The following is a 21,800-nucleotide window of genomic DNA, read 5'->3' as shown; positions in this document are numbered from 1 at the left end:
CACCTTCACTATGGTGAATCACTAAAACAATACAGAAACCCAGAAAACCTGAGTCTCCACCTTCACTATGGTGAATCACTAAAACAATACAGAAACCCAGAAAACCTGAGTCTACACCTTCACTATGGTGAATCACTAAAACAATACAGAAACCCAGAAAACCTGAGTCTACACCTTCACTATGGTGAATCACTAAAACAATACAGAAACCCAGAAAACCTGAGTCTCCACCTTCACTATGGTGAATCACTAAAACAATACAGAAACCCAGAAAACCTGAGTCTCCACCTTCACTATGGTGAATCACTAAAACAATACAGAAACCCAGAAAACCTGAGTCTCCACCTTCACTATGGTGAATCACTAAAACAATACAGAAACCCAGAAAACCTGAGTCTCCACCTTCACTATGGTGAATCACTAAAACAATACAGAAATACACCACAGAAGAAGAAGGAACAGCAGGTCAGAAATCAGATCAATGTAACTGAAGAATCCATAGACTCTAATCACTTCTGGGAAAATTGGAAAACACTAAACAAACACGAAGAATTAGAGATGGAGATGTATGGGTAAATCACTTCTCCAATCTGTTTGGCTCTTTAACAATGAACAAACAGCAAAAACATACACATGATCAAATACAAACCTTAGTCTTTAATAGTTGATTCTACCAGAACCCACTGGATTCTCCAATTACATTGAATGAACTACAGAACAACATACAAACCCTCCAACCCTAAAAGGCCCGTGGGGTTGATGGTATCCTAAATTAAATGATCAAATATACAGACCACAAATTACAATTGGCTGTACTTAAACTCTTTAACATCATCCTCAGCTCTGGCATATTCCCAATATTTGGAACCAAGGACTGATCACCCCAATCCACAAAAGTGGAGACAAATTTGACCCCAACAACTACCGTGGGATATGTGTCAACAGCAACCTTGGGGAAATCCCCTGTATTATCATTAACAGCAGACTCGTACATTTCCTCAACGAAAACAATGTACTGAGCAAATGTCAAATTGGCTTTTTATCAAATTACCTTACGAAAGACAACTATTCAACCTGCACACCCTAATTGACAAACAAACAAACCAAAACAAAGGCAAAGTCCTCCCATGCTTTGTTGATTTAAAAAAAAAGCCTTCATTGACTCATTTTGGCATGAGGGTCTGCTATACAAAATGATGTGGGGAAAAACATAGAACATTAAGATATCCATGTACACAACAAGTGTACGGTTAAAATTGGCAAACAAAAAGACTTCCTTCCACAGGTCCGTGGGTTGAGACAGGGATGCAGCTAAAGCCCCACGCTCTTCAACATATAAAGGAATTGGCGAGGGCACTAGAACAGTCTGCAGCACCCGGCCTCACCCTACTAGAATCTGAAGTCAAATGTCTGTTTGCTAATGCTTCTGTCCCCAACCAAGGAGGGTCTACCACAGCACCTATATCTTCTGCACAGATTCTGTCAGACCTGGGCCCTGACAGTAAATTTCAGTAAGACCAAAATAATGGTGTTCCAAAAAAGGTCCAGTCTCCAGGACTACAAATACAAATTCCATCTAGACACCGTTGCCCTAGAGCACACAAAAAACGACATACCTTGGCCTAAACATCAGCGCCACAGTTAACTTCCACAAAGCTGTGAACGATCTGAGAGACAAGGCAAGAAGGGCATTCTATGTCATCAAAAGGAACATCAAATTTGACATACCAATTAGGATCTGGTTAATACTTGAATCAGATATAGAACCCATTGCCCTTCATGAGGTCTGGGGTCCGCTCACCAACCAAGAATTCACAAAAATGGGATAAACACCAAATTGAGACTCTGCATGCAGAATTCTGCAAAATATATCCTCTGTGTACAATGTAAAACACAAAATAATGAATGCAGAGCAGAATTAGGCCAATACCCACTAATTATCAACATCCTGAAAAGAGATGTTAAATTCTACAACCACCTAAAAGGAAGTGATTCCCCAACCTTCCATAACAAAACCATCACCTACAGAGAGATGAACCTGGAGAAGAGTTCCCTACGCAAGCTGGTCCTGGGGCTCTGTTCACAAACACACCCCAAAGAACCCCTGGACAGCAACACAATTAGACTCAACCAAACAATGAGAAAACAAAAAGATAATTACACACATTAAAAATAAACTCCCATATCTACTGGGTGAAATACCACAGTATGCCACCACAGCAGCAAGATTTGTGACCTGTTGCCACAAGAAAAAGGTCAACCAGTGAAGAACAAACACCATTGTAAATACAACCCATATTTATGTTTATTTATCTTCCCTTTTGTACTTTAACTATTTGCACATCATTACAACACTGTATATATACATTATGACATTTGAAATGTCTTTATTCTTTTGGAACTTTTGTGAGTGTAATGTTTACTGTTAATCTTTATTGTTTATTTCACTTTTGTTTATTATCTACTTCCCTTGCTTTGGCAATGTTAACACATGTTTTCCATGCCAATAAAGTCCTTAAATTGAAATTGACTAGAGTGTGAGAGAGAACAGGACAGAGAGAGAGAGAGCGAGAGCCTAGGGGGAGAGAAAGAGAGAACAGGACAGAGAGCGAGAGCCTAGGGGGAGAGAAAGAGAGAACAGGACAGAGAGAGCGAGAGCCTAGGGGGAGAGAAAGAGAGAACAGGACAGAGAGCGAGAGCCTAGGGGGAGAGAAAGAGAGAACAGGACAGAGAGCGAGAGCCTAGGGGAGAGAAAGAGAGAACAGGACAGAGAGCGAGAGCCTAGGGGAGAGAAAGAGAGAGAGAGAACAGGACAGGGAGAGAGAGAGAGAGCCTAGGGGAGAGAAAGAGAGAACAGAGAGGACAGAGACTAGGGAGAGAAAGAGAGAGCGGACAGAGAGAGCCTAGGGGAGAGAAAGAGAGAACAGGACAGAGAGAGAGAGAGCGAGAGACTAGGGGGAGAAAGAGAGAACAGAGAGAACAGGACAGAGACTAGAGAAAGAGAGCGGAGAGACTAGGGGGGGAGAGAAAGAGAGAACAGGACAGAGAGAGAGAGAGCGAGAGACTAGGGGAGAGAAAGAGAGAACAGGACAGAGAGAGAGAGAGCGAGAGACTAGGGGGAGAGAAAGAGAGAACAGGACAGAGAGAGAGAGCGAGAGACTAGGGGGAGAGAAAGAGAGAACAGGACAGAGAGAGAGAGCGAGAGACTAGATGGAGAGAAAGAGAGAACAGGACAGAGAGAGAGAGCGAGAGACTAGATGGAGAGAAAGAGTACACAAGACGAGGTTCAGACATCGTTGTAAATGTCTAAATTGGATAAGACTGTTAGACTGGTAAACGGTAAATAAGGTAATAAAGTTTGTGGGCTGAGAGTTAAGGAGAAGGCAGATATCTTTCATCTACATACTTGATGAAAGCTGGAGGCATGTCTCTCTTCATTATGTGGTCTTCTGTGGTCTGGACAGTGTCTTTCCCCACCTAGAAACAGGAAAACAGGAAGAGCACATTAACTGACATAAACACCCTGTAGGGCCAGGTTCCTGGACACAAACGTGTCCTACTCAGACTAAGTCATCACTTTTAAATTAGCTAATGGAGATTCTCCATTGAGCATTTGGGTCTGAGAAACCGGCACATTGAAATATTCATTTTAAATTATTTTATTTAACCTTTAAAGGATGATAAACTATTGCCTCGGCACGCAGGTCCCTGGAGGGGGGAACCTCGGCACGCAGGTCCCTGGAGGAGGGAACCTCGGCACGCAGGTCCCTGGTGGAGGGAACCTCGGCACGCAGGTCCCTGGAGGAGGGAACCTCGGCACGCAGGTCCCTGGAGGAGGGAACCTCGACACGCAGGTCCCTGGAGGAGGGAACCTCGACACGCAGGTCCCTGGAGGATAGGAACCTCGACACGCAGGTCCCTGGAGGAGGGAACCTCGACACACAGGTCACTGGAGGAGGGAACCTCGACACACAAACACGTGTAAAAGAGCTGGTCTCTTACACACTCACATTTACCATGACTCATATCCCCCAGTGTGACCTCAGCGATCAGAAACATCCTTCACCACATGAAGCTGTGAGAAAACTAAAACGATACAGACTTCTCATTCATATCAACAGAAATGTCAATGACACAGCAACAGCTGTAGTGTAGATCACTGAAGCACACCGCTTCTAGACTTTCCTAACGGCAATGTTCATCATGTGGAACCCAGGGAGGGAACACGTCCAGGTCTGTCTCTGTGTCAGTCTCTCCCCGGGCCAACAGACATTTGAGCTCCGAGACTGACTGGGAGGGAGGCTAGTTAATGTCTGATTCATATGGAGCTTGTTGGCTGACTGATCACTGACCCAACCCCTGTTATACACCTCTTCACTCTTATACACACAGTTTTTTCACAGCTCTTCACCCACATGATTATATTCAACTAGTGTGAACATGCCCACAACTACACAAGCACACGACTCCGACTTGATCAGCTTCTTCTGCCGTGTATAAAATAAAAGGATGTACAAATTATATTTAAGGCATTTTTGTATTTTTTTAATAAGAGTAAAAAATATATATTTTTAAGATAGTCAAACTTTCAAAAATGTATAATTACAGTTGAGTTCTCTCATAAGGCCACCTCACCACTAATGCCAGCCAGCCTATTGGAGGGCTATGACTAAGAACTTTTGAAGCTAGTTGTTAGGAATATGCCATTAGTGGGGGAGGTTAAAGTTCAAGGATAACCAACTGTTCCACCAGCTCATTACAGTCCTCCATTCCAGAGAGCTGACGTCATGTAGTCAGAGTGGGGCTGAACCAGATCCCCCTGACCTCATTACTGTCTTCTCATTGGTCCAGTGTGAAAGTAGGAGTAGAGCGTCCACCTACACCGTTCGTAAATTCAACACAAAGAGGTGGAAGTAGAACTAAAAGTGGAGTGAGGCTGAAAGACTGGGCCACAGCCAGGACATGAAGTTGAAAGAGAAAACAAACTTCCTAACCCTATGAGTTATTGGGAATGTAGAGAGTACTGTCGAGGTGTCAGCTCAAGGATGACTCTAAACTGCAATGGCACAGGCAATCCAGAAAGCTGTCGTACTACAGAAAAACAGGTCCTCCCACATTTCATTGGTCCAGTGGGAGTCAGTGAGCGTTTGTAAATTAAACAAAAAAGGTTGATGCCAGGCTAAAAGTGGAGCAACTGCCAGCTCTCTCGGAGTGAGGTGGGAGTGAACATGTGCCAACCTGGCATTCCTGCCTTGAGCTAACATGTGCCAACCTGGCATTCCTGCCTTGAGAGGCTCTGAACAAAAGCCATAATTAACTGTCCAGCATTCCAGGGTAGTTAGAGAGCCGTTCAACTAAAGGGGAGCAGGAGAGAGTTCTTTCAGATGTAGGACACACACTGAGTGGACTTCAACTAAAGGGGCAGAAAGACAGGAAACTGGAAATCTACCCCCCCACACACACACACACACACACACACACTTTTGAAAATCACCAACTAGAGAATTATTTTTGGGGGTGACAATTGAGACATGGATTGTGTATGTGTGCCATTCAGAGGGTGAACGGGCAAGACTAAATATTGAAGTGCCATTTGAACGGGGTATGGTAGTAGGTGCCATTTGAACGGGGTATGGTAGTAGGTGCCATTTGAACGGGGTATGGTAGTAGGTGCCATTTGAACGGGGTATGGTAGTAGGTGCCATTTGAACGGGGTATGGTAGTAGGTGCCATTTGAACGGGGTATGGTAGTAGGTGCCATTTGAACGGGGTATGGTAGTAGGTGCCTTTGAACGGGGTATGGTAGCAGGTGCCAGGTGCACCTGGTTTGTGTCAAGAACTGCCAAGCTGCTGGGTTTTTCATGCTCAACAGTTTCCTGTGTATCAAGAATGCTAAACAGTTTCCCACATAAATCAAGAATAGTCCACCAGCCAAAGGACATCCAGCCAACTAGACAGAACTGTTGGAAGCATTGGAGTCAACATGGGCCAGCATCCCTGTGGAACACTTGACACCTTGTAGAGTCCATGCACCGATATTAGGAAGGTGTTCTTAATATTGGGTATACTCAGTGTATATAGTTCATCTCTGAATCTCAAATGATTTAGACCAGTGGTTCCCAAAATTTTTATTGTCCCATACCCCTTCAAACATTCAACCTCCAGCTGCTACCCCCTCTAGCACCAGGGTCTGCACACTCTCAAATGTTGTTTTTTGCCATTATTGTAAGCCTGTCACACACACAATACATTTATTAAACCTAAGAATGAGTGTGAGTTGTCATAACCCGGCTCGTGGGAAGTGACAAAGAGCTCTTATAGCAGCAGGGCACAAATAATAATCAATCATGTTGCTCTTTATTTTACTTATGGCTGCAGTATTGAGTAGCTTGGATGAAAGGTGCCCATATCAAACGGCCTGCTCCTCAGTCATAGTTGATCATATTTGCATATTATTATTAGTATTGGATAGAAAACACTGACGTTTCTAAAACTGTTTGAATGATGTCTGAGTATAACAGAACTCATATTGGCAGGCGAAAACCTGATTTGAAATCAAAACAGGAAGTCAGAAATCTGAGCTTGTCCAGAGATTCACCAGAGTCCCCAATGAAATCCCCTTGAGATATGAATGATGTTGCACTGCCTAGGGGTTCCACTAGATGTCAACCATCAATAGAAATTATAATGAGGCTTCTATGTTGTTGTGGGAGTGAATGAGAGCAGAATATAGCAGATGTCCATCAAGCAGCCATTTTGTGAAGGCGCTTTTTCCTCATAGTTGTCACTTGCGTTCCATAAAGTTTCCGTAAAGCGGTTGCATTAAGGTATATCTATAATTCCATGTGTATAACTTGTATTATCATCTACATTTATGATGAGTATTTATGTTGAAACGATGTGGCTATGCAAAAATCACTTGGATGTTTTTGGAACTAGTGAATCTAAATAGCCAATGTAAACTCAGGTTTTTTGATAATAATATGAACTTTATCAAACAAAACATGCATGTATTGTGTAACATGGAGTCCTATGAGTGTCATCTGATGAAGATAAAATTAGTCACTAACCTTGAATTATCTTTATTTCTGTTTTTTCTGAATGCTATATTTTGATGGAAAATGGCTGTGCTTATTGTGGTTTGGTGGAGACCTAAAATAAATCGTTTGTAGTGCTTTCGCTGAAAAACCTATTTGAAATCGGACACTTTGGTGGGATTAACAACGAGAATAGCTTTAAAATGATATGAAACACATGTATGTTTTAGGAATTGTAATTATGAGATTTCTGTTTGAATTTGGCGCCCTCTATTTTCACTGGTAGTTGTCATATCGATCCCGGTATCGGGATTGCAGCCATAACAGGTTATTAACCATCTTACACATAAAATGTTATTTGTTCATCGAAAATTGTGAATAAATGACCACAGGTTAATGAGAAGGGTGTGCTTGAAAGAATGCACATAACTCTGCAATGTTGTGTTGTATTGGAGAGAGTCTCAGTCTTAAATCATTTTCCACACACAGTCTGTGCCTGTATTTTGTTTTCATGCTAGTGAGGGCCGAGAATCCACTCTCACAAAGGTACGTGGTTGCAAAGGGCATCAGTGTCTTAACAGCACGATTTGCCAAGGCAGGATACTCTGAGCGCAGCCCAATCCAGAAATCTGACAGTGGCTTCTGATTAAATTCAATTTTCACAGAATGGGTCAATATTTTGCCACTTGATAATCAGCGCACTTCTGTATGTTGTAAAAGCATTACATGGCCATTGCCCATATTATTGCATAGTGCAGAAAATACGAGAGTTCAGGGGCCTTGCTTTAACAAAGTTAACCATTTTCCCTGTAGTATCCAAACATCTATCAAGGTGTCAGGCATTCCCTTGGCAGCAAGAGCCTCTCGGTACCCAAGTGGCGTCGAGAGGAATTGCTTGCACGCGCGTTACCACCCCACTGTCTCCCTGTCATGGCTTTTGCACCATCAGTACAGATACTTCGACTCAAGTATGACAAATCGGATACTTTATCCACCACTGAATATTTGCTATAAAAAATTCCCATATCATGCAGCCCTACCTGTCCCTGTACGGTTGTTGTAATGACGGACCTGTTGAGGAAATGAGCTCAGTGTATTTTGCTAATCTCTCGTATCCAATCACTGTTTTCTTAAGACATTTCCTTACAGTGATATCCTGTTCAGGGTGAGGGCAAGTTCAGACAAGATGGCTTCTATGGACACAGTATAGACTTCTGAAAGAATAGGAAGGGGATCGTTGCCTGAATACACCAGACTTAGGAAATACACAGTAGCTGAAAAGAAGTCTTTGAAAAGACCGAAACAAAAAGTATGTTGTTTTCTCTGAGAATAGTGTTCACTTTCAGGCACAGTAGTAGGGGGGGGGGTTTCACAAAGCAAAAATGAGGGTAAAAGTGAATCTTATTATTCCTAATTTCCCACCTCCCTCTCTTCATGTAGACCAACAACAGCCCTGATTCCAACAACTCTGTACAAATAGAATGCATCATTCCAGCTGAAGGGCGTGGCGGCTGTATTCTGACCTCCAACCCCAAACTGACTGATTAGGCAACACACAGGCATGCAAGGCCGAAGCACGTCTATTGTGTTAATAGAACTTTACTAAAAGGACAAGAAGAGCACAGGTGGATAGGTAATGGATGGGTAATGGATGGGTAATGGATGGGTAATTCTTCATTTCAAAAATAGATGATTCTGTCTGCACACTGAAAAAAATGTATATTCAGACTAGGTAATTGTTAATGTCAACTTGTTTATCCATTCGCTGGCTCAGACGGTCATTGTGTCAGTATGCTGTCACATACCACACAGCCTGATGTCAAGCTGGCCCTCCAGCCAGACAGGGTCTGGGGTGGAAACGTTGACACTCCTATTTCCAGCTGCCAACAGAACAGCACAGACTAGTGCAGCGTTGTGAAGAAGGATAAAGTGGCCCGGACCAACAGAACAGATAAGGCATTGTTGACATGCACCCAGGGACTCTCAAAGCCTGAGGACTGGGACACAGAGAGAGACAGCCTGGCTTTCAAATGTGGAGCTAGTTCTTTCTATGGTTACATTGTATTAGACCTAAGTGTCCTCAACGCCATCCAACAACCGTCTGCTCTGAACGTGTTATGGAACGGAAGTATGTGCCCATAACTCTGTAATAGAAAAGTAGTATCCAAATGTGTTCCTGTTCACAGGCAGCATAGCATGCGTGAAGCTAAGAGATATTTAGCATTGCAATGACTTTTGATGAAATTGTCGAGCAAATTTTACACATGGGACACTTGAAGTCAATCTTAAATGAATCATTGATGCACCATAGTGAACGTCTGTCAGGAGCTCTACAGGGACAGTCCCGTTAATTCTCTTAAATATTGCAGACAAGTTACAGTGCCTTGCGAAAGTATTCGGCCCCCTTGAACTTTGCGACCTTTTGCCACATTTCAGGCTTCAAACATAAAGATATAAAACTATTTTTTTGTGAAGAATCAACAACAAGTGGGACACAATCATGAAGTGGAACGACATTTATTGGATATTTCAAACTTTAACAAATCAAAAATTTGTTAAAAAATTATTCAGCCCCCTTAAGTTAATACTTTGTAGCGCCACCTTTTGCTGCAATTACAGCTGTAAGTCGCTTGGGGTATGTCTATCAGTTTTGCACATTGAGAGACTGAAATTTGTTCCCATTCCTCCTTGCAAAACAGCTCGAGCTCAGTGAGGTTGGATGGAGAGCATTTGTGAACAGCAGTTTTCAGTTCTTTCCACAGATTCTCGATTGGATTCAGGTCTGGACTTTGACTTGGCCATTCTAACACCTGGATATGTTTATTTTTGAACCATTCCATTGTAGATTTTGCTTTATGTTTTGGATCATTGTCTTGTTGGAAGACAAATCTCCGTCCCAGTCTCAGGTCTTTTGCAGAATCCATCAGGTTTTCTTCCAGAATGGTCCTGTATTTGGCTCCATCCATCTTCCCATCAATTTTAACCATCTTCCCTGTCCCTGCTGAAGAAAAGCAGGCCCAAACCATGATGCTGCCACCACCATGTTTGACAGTGGGGATGATGTGTTCAGGGTGATGAGCTGTGTTGCTTTTACGCCAAACATAACGTTTTGCATTGTTGCCAAAAAGTTCAATTTTGGTTTCATCTGACCAGAGCACCTTCTTCCACATGTTTGGTGTGTTTCCCAGGTGGCTTGTGGCAAAGTTTAAACGACACTTTTTATGGATATCTTTAAGAAATGGCTTTCTTCTTGCCACTCTTACATAAAGTCCAGATTTGTGCAATATACGACTGATTGTTGTCCTATGGACAGTCTCTCCCACCTCAGCTGTAGATCTCTGCAGTTCATCCAGAGTGATCATGGGCCTCTTGGCTGCATCTCTGATCAGTCTTCTCCTTGTATGAGCTGAAAGTTTAGAGGGACGGCCAGGTCTTGGTAGATTTGCAGTGGTCTGATACTCCTTCCATTTCAATATTATCGCTTGCACAGTGCTCCTTGGGATGTTTAAAGCTTGGGAAATCTTTTTGTATCAAAATCCGGCTTTAAACTTCTTCACAACAGTATCTCGGACCTGCCTGGTGTGTTCCTTGTTCTTCATGATGCTCTCTGCGCTTTTAACGGACCTCGGAGACTATCACAGTGCAGGTGCATTTATACGGAGACTTGATTACACACAGGTGGATTGTATTTATCATCATTAGTCATTTAGGTCAACATTGGATCATTCAGAGATCCTCACTGAACTTCTAGAGAGAGTTTGCTGCACTGAAAGTAAAGGGGCTGAATAATTTTGCACGCCCAATTTTTCAGTATTTGATTTGTAATTTTTTTTTGAAATATCCAATAAATGTCGTTCCACTTCATGATTGTGTCCCACTTGTTGATTTTTCACAAAAAAATACAGTTTTATATCTTTATGTTTGAAGCCTGAAATGTGGCAAAAGGTCGCAAAGTTCAAGGGGGCCGAATACTTTCGCAAGGCACTGTATATTCACATGATTTAGCTTACTCATCATTCATAATTAATTAATCATTAACATTTGCTTCATTCATTCATACCAATCCTGATTTATGCATGTGACAGACCAATACCTCACACGGCTTCTTCTCTCTAAGCTGAGACACTGAAACAGATATATTTCGTTCTCAAAACAAGGGTCTGGGCGTACTGCCAAATTGCAGATACTGACAGTGAAGATTATTTCAGTCACATGCATGAAATTGTTTTTTAGAAAAGCACAAACATAACATTTTCCATCACAAAGTCTTGTCAGATCTTACCAAATCTGCAGACCTCTCCAGAGTACACAGAAGACAGTTATGGCTAAACCCTCAAACACAGCCTCACCGTGTAGTTGTGTTACGAGGTGGTAAACAGGACTAGATCAGGTGGTATCAAATGGCATCAGAGGAGTAATAATAAGTGATGGTCAGCTAGCTAGCTGAGTATACATAGATTAGGGGTGTGAAAGCTAAGAAAAATCCCATGCGTGTTCTTTTTACCCCACTAAAATGTATTTGTGGGCTATAGCCTAACTAGACGACAGGCTATAAAGGCCTGGAGAAATCTCTAATGTAAATAAAACCAGAGAGGAAGAGGTGAATTAGCGAGGCATGCAGGACTGATTACCACGACATATGTGCACCACATTTTTTTCTGCCTTCTCTCTCCCTCCCTCCCTCGTGCTGGCTCGCCTGGGGGCGTATGCATTACGTCGATTCTATTGCAAAACGTCTCTTAAAACGGAAGGAAATGGGGAGGGATCTATCTGAGTCTTGAGAGTAATCTTTTGACACAGCTTTAGAGCTTCACCATACACCACAACTAAATGTGCCAAATGGCACCCTATTCCCTACATAGTACACTACTTTTGGCCAGCGTCTTATGGGCCCTGATCAAAAGTAGTGCACTATATAGGGAATAGGGTGCCATTTGAGACATGCGTACACCACATAACTGAGGTGACTCGATGGAACACAAATATTCGGGTGGTTTCTTGACATCTGACTACACACCAGTCTCCTGGCTGTTGTGGTCTAGGGCCATCAGATGTATCGCTGCTGAGGACCGAGGGAGAGAGGGAGTGCTCATCACCACCCAGCAGAGTTTTAGTTAAGTTAGTATCTCTTTCCCTCCCTCGGTCCCTCCGTCCAGTGTACTAACGGCTGCTGGAGCATTGGACTGCTGCTGCTGGCTGTGGTGGATTCAGATCCATAGCCATTATCCTCCCATTATCCTTCCTGACTTGGCTAACTGCACTTTATCACTCACTGCACCCCCCCCCTCCTTTCCTCTCCCTGCCTCCCCCTCTCCCTGTCTCCTTTCCTCTCCCTGCCTACCCCTCCCCCTTGCCTCCCCCTCTCCCTGCCTCCCCCTCCTTGCCTCCCCCTCTCCCTGCCTCCCCCTCTCCTTCCTTTCCTCCCCCTCCCCTCTCCTTTCCTCTCCCTGCCTACCCCTTCTCCCTCCTTTCCTCTCCCTGCCTCCCCCCCCTCTTCTCCCTCCTTTCCTCTCCCTGCCTCCCCCTTCTCCCTCCTTTCTCTCCCTGCCCCCCCTCTCCCTCTTCCCCCTCTCCCCTCCTCCCCTCTCCCTGCCTCCCCCCTCTTCTCCCTCCTTTCCTCTCCCTGCCTCCCCCCCTCCCTCTCTCCCCCTGTCTCCTTTCCTCTCCCTGCCTCCCCCTGCCTCCCCCCTCTCCCCCCGTCTCCTTTCCTCTCCCTGCCTCCCCCTGCCTCCCCCTCTCTCCTTTCCTCTCCCTGCCTCCCCCCCCTCTGCCTCCCCCCCCTTCTCTCCTTTCCTCCCCCTGCCTCCCCCTTCTCCCTCCTTTCCTCTCCCCTGCCTCCCCCTCTCCCCCTCCCCCTGTCTCCTTTCCTCTCCCTGCCCCCCCTGCCTCCCCCCCTCCCTCTCCCCCCGTCTCCCCCTCCCTGCCTCCCCCTTTTCCTCTCCCTGCCTACCCCCTCCCCCTCCCCCCTCCCTGCCTCCCCCTCCTTTCCTCTCCCTGCCTACCCCCTCCTTTCCTCTCCCTGCCTACCCCCTCCTTGGACAAATGACAGGAAACTGGAGAAGCAGATAACAGGACACAGTTTATTTTGGAAGGCCTTAAACCACTTGACTTGGACATATTTATCCCCCCATAATCACACATTACTGAAGTAGATTGGAATTAATTGATGTAGTAAGAAAATAAAACAATTTATTGAGACCAGTTAGACTTGATATTGATGCAATTGTCTTTTTTCTCTCCAAAAATAGTGAAGGGAGGAGGAACTTTTTTCTGACTACATACATGTGTTAAACTGAGGTTTCTTGTGAAATTACAATATTGTCAAATGTCGTTAACAAAACAAGTTGACTATGAACTTCCCCTTGTGTGGTTGTTTTTTCCTCATTTATTTAACTAGGCAGTTAAGAACACTTTCTTATTTTACAATGACGGCCTGCCCCTCGGCCAAACCCTCCCCTAACCCAGATGACGCTGGCCAAAATGTGCGGCACCCCTACGGTTGTGATACAGACTGGGATCGAACCATGGTCTGTAGTGACACCTCTAGCACTGAGATGCAGTGCCTTAGACCACTGTGCCACTCGAGAGCCAATGTGTTTCATGTCTTTCATTATCACTTGACTTGAGTATTGGTACCTAAAAACATGATCTGCTAGCCGCTTACGTGTCGGCCTGAAATAAAGATGGAGGGGAAAGAGAGAAGCTGATCTGAGTAATAATATAGTCTTCGTGTCTTTCCTAAAAAAAGAGCCAAGTAGGAGCTTGCATCCTTCCATTTACACAGGACTCAATGAGATTAACTTCCCAGTCTATGCCAAGGCCCTACGTCTGCAGTTGACCTGCTTTCACCCCATTTTAAAGACCAGAAAAAGTGCAGAAATGATAATGTACAGTAGGCCTCATTTGATAAGCTCTCTTTTAGTCATTTCAGAACTATGCCTGTTGAATAGTATGCCTGACTGAATAACGCTTGTTATAGTGGAAGCCAAGGGCTAAGGGATGGATTCCAGCCATCAAGGCTGATTTCTTCTAGATAAACATCAAGGCTGGTCCCTTTTCAATCTAATTAGACTGGCATTGAATAGATGAAACCAACCAGAGACATCAAACTGACACCATAGAGATTATATATAGTCCGATTTACAGTCCGTCAGCGGAATAAACCATAGACACTAATGGCTGATAACGTCTGTTCTCTGGCTGAGTTAATGCTGAGGGGACAATCTTGGCCCATGACGAAGACCAACCTTTCAATCTCCATGTATCTGGGCATAATGGGATTTCCATCCTTTCTTTTTTAAACAATCATTAAAAGACGCAAGGCCCCAGCAGCACTCAGACAGATCCAGGAAGCCAAAACGGCTGAAAACACGTTCCCTGGCTATCCCAGAAAAATCGACAACAACCTACAGCAGATAATTGTAAACACAATTCAACAATCAAGGAGAAATTCAAGTAGCCTAATCCAATAATTGCCTGTTTTTTGCAGTTTAGTAAGGATTGCATGGTGGGATGTGAATGGTAGATTTAATTGTAAACTCTGAGATGTAGCCTAGCCATTAGCCAGGGGTCTACAAGTCTGTGCAATGTGTGGTTTTGTGGGTAGCCGAGACAATAAAGAGAATGGCTTTCTTTAGTATAGCCTCTCCCTGGGAATGTCTGAGGTAGAGTCATTGGTTTCATTGAGTGGCCTAGGCCACATGAGTTATAGCACCCTGTCTGAAAGAGGCTGAGACCCAGCCCTTGGTTTGGTTGCAGACCTGGGTTCAACTACTATTTAAAATATTTTACTGTGCTTGATCGAGCTTGCCTGACTTAAATGTCCCAACAGAGTAGTCCAAAAACTATAAACCCTTGCCCATCTGGCACTCCAACCAGGCTAGAGCAAACGCTGAAAGTATTTGAAAGATATCAAATAGTATTTGAACCCAGGTCTGCTTCATTGGATGGCTCTAGAAGAGCACTAATTCAGTAGACAGAACAGGCTTTACGATCTATACGCCTCCAACTCCGATACAACAAGAGGCCTTTTTTTAATCTTTTTTTCTACCACAAAGTGCACTGCAAACACACACACACACACACTCACACAACACGATGCCGGAGCATTTCAATAACATAACAGTAACAGTGTTGATACCGTTTCCAGGGAAACAGGAAATTATTACAGTGTGAGTTCCGCCTTCATCGTCGTGCCACAGTTGGAAATATGTGATCACTGTTCAGATGGCACAGCTGGGGAATTGATTTTCTCTGATTTCACCCCCCCCCCCCCACCAAGGAGAAGGCTAACGTGAATATGATCACTCGCCTAGTCCGCCTGCTCGTACTAACCACAGAGAAGTCCGATGATGATCTCTAGATGACATCAATTCGACAAAAACTAGCTTTACTACTTACATTACAACCATGAAAGGACTGACCAAAAACGGAAGTGTTGGTCAGAACTACTGAAACCAATTCAATAATAGTAATAATAATAATAATAATAATAGCTTTTTACATAGCATTTCTCAGCACCTGCTAGAACATCTGCTAAACTTGTGTACACAACCAATAAACTTGAATAAAACTGTGTAAACATGCATTCCAGTGTCCGTTCAGAGTTTATAGAGCATCAGACGAGGACATATTGCCGTGTAAGAAAGAGCCACTTCCTGTTTGATTGCTTAGTCACTTTTAAAAACTGTAAAAACGTCTGGTCCCTTCACAGCGCTTCTTAATAACAATGACTTTATCAGGAAGCCTTTCTACAAGCAAACAGACCTGTTATCACAACTCACCGAGGACAGGTGAACAGTGTACCACAGGGTAAAGGCCAATCAGAACCACACATGTTTTCAGCAATTATTAAAAATCGAGATTCTGACGGGGACCAACAAAGTCACGAGAAAACGGATGAAGAGCAGTTAGACTATACTGCTGTTTGTTGTACTGATATTTTCTCCCTATTGTAAATCTTCCACCAAATATATAACAATAAATGACTCCCAGTAAAAGAAAGGAATGGTTACAGAAGTAACTCTGGCTTGTTTAGCCCATGGGCCTACACCAGATGGACACACAGCCCGGCCAGCCAACCAGGCCAGACAGCCCGGCCATCCGGGCCAACCCGGCCAGGCGGGCCAACCCAGCTAGCCAGGCCAGGCAGCCCAGCCAGCCAGGCCAGACAGCCCAGCTAGCCAGGCCAGACAGCCCAGCCCGCCAGGCCAGACAGCCCAGCTAGCCAGGCCAGACAGCCCAGCTAGCCCAGGCCAGACAGCCCAGCTAGCCAGGCCAGACAGCCCAGCTAGCCAGGCCAGACAGCCCAGCCAGCCAGGCCAGACAGCCCAGCTAGCCGGGCCAGACAGCCCAGCTAGCCGGGCCAGACAGCCCAGCTAGCCGGGCCAGACAGCCCAGCTAGCCAGGCCAGACAGCCCAGCTAGCCAGGCCAGACAGCCCAGCTAGCCAGGCCAGACAGCCCAGCTAGCCAGGCCAGACAGCCCAGCTAGCCAGGCCAGACAGCCCAGCTAGCCAGGCCAGACAGCCCAGCTAGCCAGGCCAGACAGCCCAGCTAGCCAGGCCAGGGCCAACCAGTACAGAACAATGCTGCTACAATGAGTATACATTAACTGTGAGGAGAGGATCAGAAAAGCCCGTTCAATTGTCCTAATCTATCCTCCAGACAGCTGCCAGGGACTCCTAGCTTTTTCTGGTTGTGAAGCACTCTACTATAACACATTGTATTGAATAGTGAAGTGGCAGTGTCCCTGCATGGCCTGGAACATCAACATCTTGTATTGAATAGTGAAGTGGCAGTGTCCCTGCATGGCCTGGAACATCAACACCTTGTATTGAATAGTGAAGTGGCAGTGTCCCTGCATGGCCTGGAACATCAACACCTTGTATTGAATAGTGAAGTGGCAGTGTCCCTGCATGGCCTGGAACATCAACACCTTGTATTGAATAGTGAAGTGGCAGTGTCCCTGCATGGCCTGGAACATCATTCTTATCTGAGCTGTTAGGAAGATGTTTTTATTTTAGTCATTTCCCTTTTTTGTAAACCACAAGTTCTGCAAAGGCACCGATAAAGACACATTTTTTTTGCTTATTCACTTAGGAAATAATCATCTCAGCTATGATCTTAGTAAATAAGAAAGGAAATGACATTGGTAGTTTGTTCATTGGTAGTGTAGTGTGGTCACGTCATGTTTAGACTACAGACGAAAACACTAATACTTCAGAAAATTGATATTAGGGAAGAAATTGCTTTTGGATTCTGTAGAAAATGGCAGATTAGTACAAGTACATGCCTAGACTGTAGACCTATGTGGCTGGTTGCCATGGGGTTCAGTCAGTCATCTCCTTTATGAAGAGGTTTTGCGGAGCACCACTGTGGTTTTCACTACCTTTGATTTACACTCTACTCTAACCAGGCCACCTTTCAGATGGCTCCAGAAGGGGTTTACTTCATTCAAGTCAAAAACGGTCATAATGAAGACTTCATTTATACTAAATGATAAAGAGTATGCCGTTTCTGTATCCGACCGCAGGCCTACTATCCGACCGCAGGCCTACTATCCGACCGCAGGCCTACTATCCGACCGCAGGCCTACTATCCGACCGCAGGCCTACTATCCGACCGCAGGCCTACTATCCGACCGCAGGCCTACTATCCGACCGCAGGCCTACTATCCGACCGCAGGCCTACTATCCGACCGCAGGCCTACTATCCGACTGTAGGCTAGGTTGCCATGGAGTTGTCAGTCATCCCCTTTATGTAGAGGAGCACAACACACACAGATTTTTTTTAACTAGGCAAGTCAAATTCTTATTTACAATGACGGCCTAGGAACAGTGGGTTAACTGCCTTGTTCAGGGGCAGAACGACAGATTTTTACCTTGTCAGCTCGGTTACTGGCCCAAAGCTCTAACCACTAGGCTACCTGCCGCCCCTTACTGCAGGCTATACAACAAAGATTGTATTGAACTGCATAGGCTACATGGACTATATTCAGAAAATATAAATGATCTGTCTGTCATTAGCCGACAGATCAGGATTTCATGGTCAGGTCGACACCTGTTGTATTCGGCATTTCATGGTCAGGTCGACACCTGTTGTATTCGGCATTTCATGGTCAGGTCGACACCTGTTGTATTCGGCATTTCATGGTCAGGTCGACACCTGTTGTATTCGGCATTTCATGGTCAGGTCGACACCTGTTGTATTCGGCATTTCATGGTCAGGTCGACACCTGTTGTATTCGGCATTTCATGGTCAGGTCGACACCTGTTGTATTCGGCATTTCATGGTCAGGTCGACACCTGTTGTATTCGGCATTTCATGGTCAGGTCGACACCTGTTGTATTCAGCGCATGAGACAAATAACATCTGATTTGATGTCATGCTTAATACAACGTCATACAATGGAGTTGTCCTTATCAGTCCTGATCAACTCACGTCTTCCATAAATTCTCAATAAAAAGCTTGTGGAGGAAACATGTGGATCCACACAATTGTATGTTGGCATTTTTTACTTCACCTTTATTTAACCAGGTAGGCCAGTTGAGAACACCTTTATTTAACCAGGTAGGCCAGTTGAGAACACCTTTATTTAACCAGGTAGGCTAGTTGAGAACACCTTTATTTAACCAGGTAGGCCAGTTGAGAACACCTTTATTTAACCAGGTACACCTTTATTTAACCAGGTAGGCCAGTTGAGAACACCTTTATTTATCCAGGTAGGCCAGTTGAGAACACCTTTATTTATCCAGGTAGGCTAGTTGAAAACACCTTTATTTATCCAGGTAGGCTAGTTGAAAACACCTTTATTTAACCAGGTAGGCTAGTTGAAAACACCTTTATTTATCCAGGTAGGCTAGTTGAGAACACCTTTATTTAACCAGGTAGGCTAGTTGAGAACACCTTTATTTAACCAGGTAGGCTAGTTGAGAACACCTTTATTTAACCAGGTAGGCTAGTTGAGAACACCTTTATTTAACCAGGTAGGCTAGTTGAGAACACCTTTATTTAACCAGGTAGGCTAGTTGAGAACACCTTTATTTAACCAGGTAGGCTAGTTGAGAACACCTTTTTTTAACCAGGTAGGCCAGTTGAGAACAGCTTTATTTAACCAGGTAGGCTAGTTGAGAACAGCTTTATTTAACCAGGTAGGCCAGTTGAGAACAAGTTCTCATTTACAACTGTGACCTGGCCAAGATAAAGCAAAGCAGTGCGACACAAACACAGAGTTACACCTGGAGTAAAACAAACATACAGTCAATAACACAAAAGAAAAAAGTCAGTACACAGTGTGTGCAAATGAGGTAAGATTAGGGAGGTAAGGCAATAAATAGGCCGTAGTGGCAAAATAATTACAATTTAGCAATTAAACACTGTAGTGATAGATGTGCAGATGAGGAATGTGCAAGTAGAGATACTGGGGTCCAAAGGAACAAAAAATAACACTATGGGGATGAGATAGTTGGGTAGGCTATTTACAGATGGGCTGTGTACAGGTGCAATGATCTGTAAGCTGCTCTGACAGCTGATGCTTAAAGTTAGTGAGGGAGATACAAGTCTCCAACTTCAGTGATTTTTGCAGTTCGTTCCAGTCATTGGCAGCAGAGAACTAGAAGGAAAGGCAGCCAAAGCAAGTGTTGGCTTTGGGGATGACCAGTGCAATAAACCTGCTGGAGCGCGTGCTACAGGTGGGTGCTGCTATAGTGACCAGTGAGCTGAGATAAGGCGGGGCTTTAACTAGCAGAGACTTACAGATGACCTGGAGCCAGTGGGTTTGGTGACGAATATGAAGCGAGGGCCAGCCAGCGAGAGCATACAGGTTGTAGTGGTGGGTAGTATATGGGGCTTTGGTGACAAAACAGATGGCACTGTGATAGACTGCATCCAATTTGCTGAGTAGAGTATTGGAGGCTATTTTATAAATGACATCAAGGATCGGTAGTCAGTTTTACGAGGGTGTTTGGCAGCATGAGTGAAGGATGTTTTGTTGAGAAATAGGAAGCCAATTCTAGATTTAAGAGTTTAGTATAACCAGACACCTAGGTATTTGTAATTGTCCATATTCTAAGTCAGAACCGTCCAGAACCGGCATTAACGAAAACGGCTATAGTGATCATGAATTGCTAAAGGACACTTGATGGTGAATATATAAGTCTCGTTTCAATTGTTAGTTAGATACAAAGTATATTTGTTTGAAATACTCCGGCATGAGAATATTGTAGGCCTATACGTCGAGATATGGCAGTCAACCCTCGGCTCCAGGGGGTAGGGCATATTTTCAAGGGGAAAAGGGCGTCACTGCCCTGGCCCGAGTGGAAAACTTCAACAAAACTTGATACATTGTAGTTACATCGCTCGCGTTCTAAAAGCAGAATGTTTCCAGCCGATAGAGCAGGGAAAATGACAGTAACCGCAGCGGTAACTTCTGAGATAAAATGACAAGGACTCGTGGCGGGCTGGCACAATGTAGCCACTACACAGACGGCGTGCGACAGGTAACCTACCCGAAGTCAGGGATATTCGGTTGGGACGTTTCACTTACCCGAACCAGGTTGCTGACAGCTGCCTGCACCGCAGCCACGGGAGCCGTGAGATCCGGGATAGCTTTCCCGTCCACCTCACCTTCTTCGTGCATTATCACCAGATGGGATATCTGCTGAGCCACCGGCTCTAGGATACTTTCTATCGTCTTTGTGTGAAAAACCGGCATGATGAAAACTTGAGTCCGCTCTCCTATCCAAGAGGAAAAAAAGTCTGGTCCCGTTTGGCTGTGTCAAAAGTTCCCTCTCTTGTTTGTGCCCCTGTAAAGTCTAAGGTTAATCCAACACTTTCCTAGCCCAGCACAGTTTCGCTCTCTGGGAACACTAACTACTCCCCTTGCAACCATCAATGTGAGAATCCCCAACCGCAGCTCTCGAAGAGTGAGCAACCTACCCGACAAATGCTATGTCCGCCACCTGACCAATAAGAGAAATGGCACATATGTTACCGCAAATGCGATTGGCACAAGCGGATGTCACTCTTTCCCGATAGGCTCCGCCTGTTCCACATAGTCGAGTTTGCTAGAGATGTGAGTTCTCCCCAAATTACGTAAACATTCTCATGCCCTAAAAAGGGAAATACGACTCTGTTGAGAGGAGCGAATTCCAACCAGCAAGGACAGACGGTGTAAATTGTAGTGACGCATCACGTTTGACAAGATGTTGGCAGAATGGACTGAAATATAGCCGAGTTGCTTTTGGATATAGGCTATACCTCTGTCCATCTTATTTATTACGGTAGGATAAACAATGATAGAATAGAATAGAATGGGGAAATGTTTTTGGCTTGGAAGAAATCATTTCAAAATGGATAGAATCCACAGATATTGATTTAATAAATATTCCATTTGTACTACAGTTATGATACAACATATTACAGACTACAGCGCTCAAGTAATTATTCAAAGTATACCGGACCAGAAGCCTTCAACTAAATTTAATATTTATGGGTAACATGTTTGTTTGAAGACTGAAACTGGTGTGATTTTACGAGCCTAAGTTCAAGAGTTCAAGACTTATGGAGTCTACCCACTGCCAGCCCAGTGGCAATTGACCTCACTATACATCCACCTATTCACAGTCGATCCTGTGAGTATTTATAGGGTCTGTATCCAGTGACCTCACTATACATCCACCTATTCACAGTCGATCCTGTGAGTATTTATAGGGTCTGTATCTAGTGGCAACACTATACATCCACCTATTCACAGTCGATCCTGT

General features: G+C 44.4%; 1 protein-coding gene across 1 annotated transcript in view; it reads right to left on the bottom strand.

The window, feature by feature from the left end:
• Positions 1–20,971, bottom strand: part of LOC112239349 (vinculin-like) — a 59,987-nt gene extending 39,016 nt beyond the window's left edge. Inside the window, exons 1-2 of the mRNA XM_042305748.1 lie at positions 20,582–20,971; positions 3,407–3,477 (exon numbers count right to left, since the gene is read on the bottom strand). Of these exons, the coding sequence (XP_042161682.1) occupies positions 3,407–3,477; positions 20,582–20,749 (239 nt within the window). The 5' untranslated portion in view covers positions 20,750–20,971. The remainder of the gene's footprint in view (positions 1–3,406; positions 3,478–20,581) is intronic.
• Positions 20,972–21,800: the final 829 nt, after the last annotated feature.

This window comes from Oncorhynchus tshawytscha, linkage group LG25, assembly GCF_018296145.1.
Source record: "Oncorhynchus tshawytscha isolate Ot180627B linkage group LG25, Otsh_v2.0, whole genome shotgun sequence".
Taxonomy (NCBI): Eukaryota; Metazoa; Chordata; class Actinopteri; order Salmoniformes; family Salmonidae; genus Oncorhynchus; species Oncorhynchus tshawytscha.
Note: the sequence above shows the minus strand (reverse complement) of the source record. Positions and strands in the feature narration are given on the sequence as shown.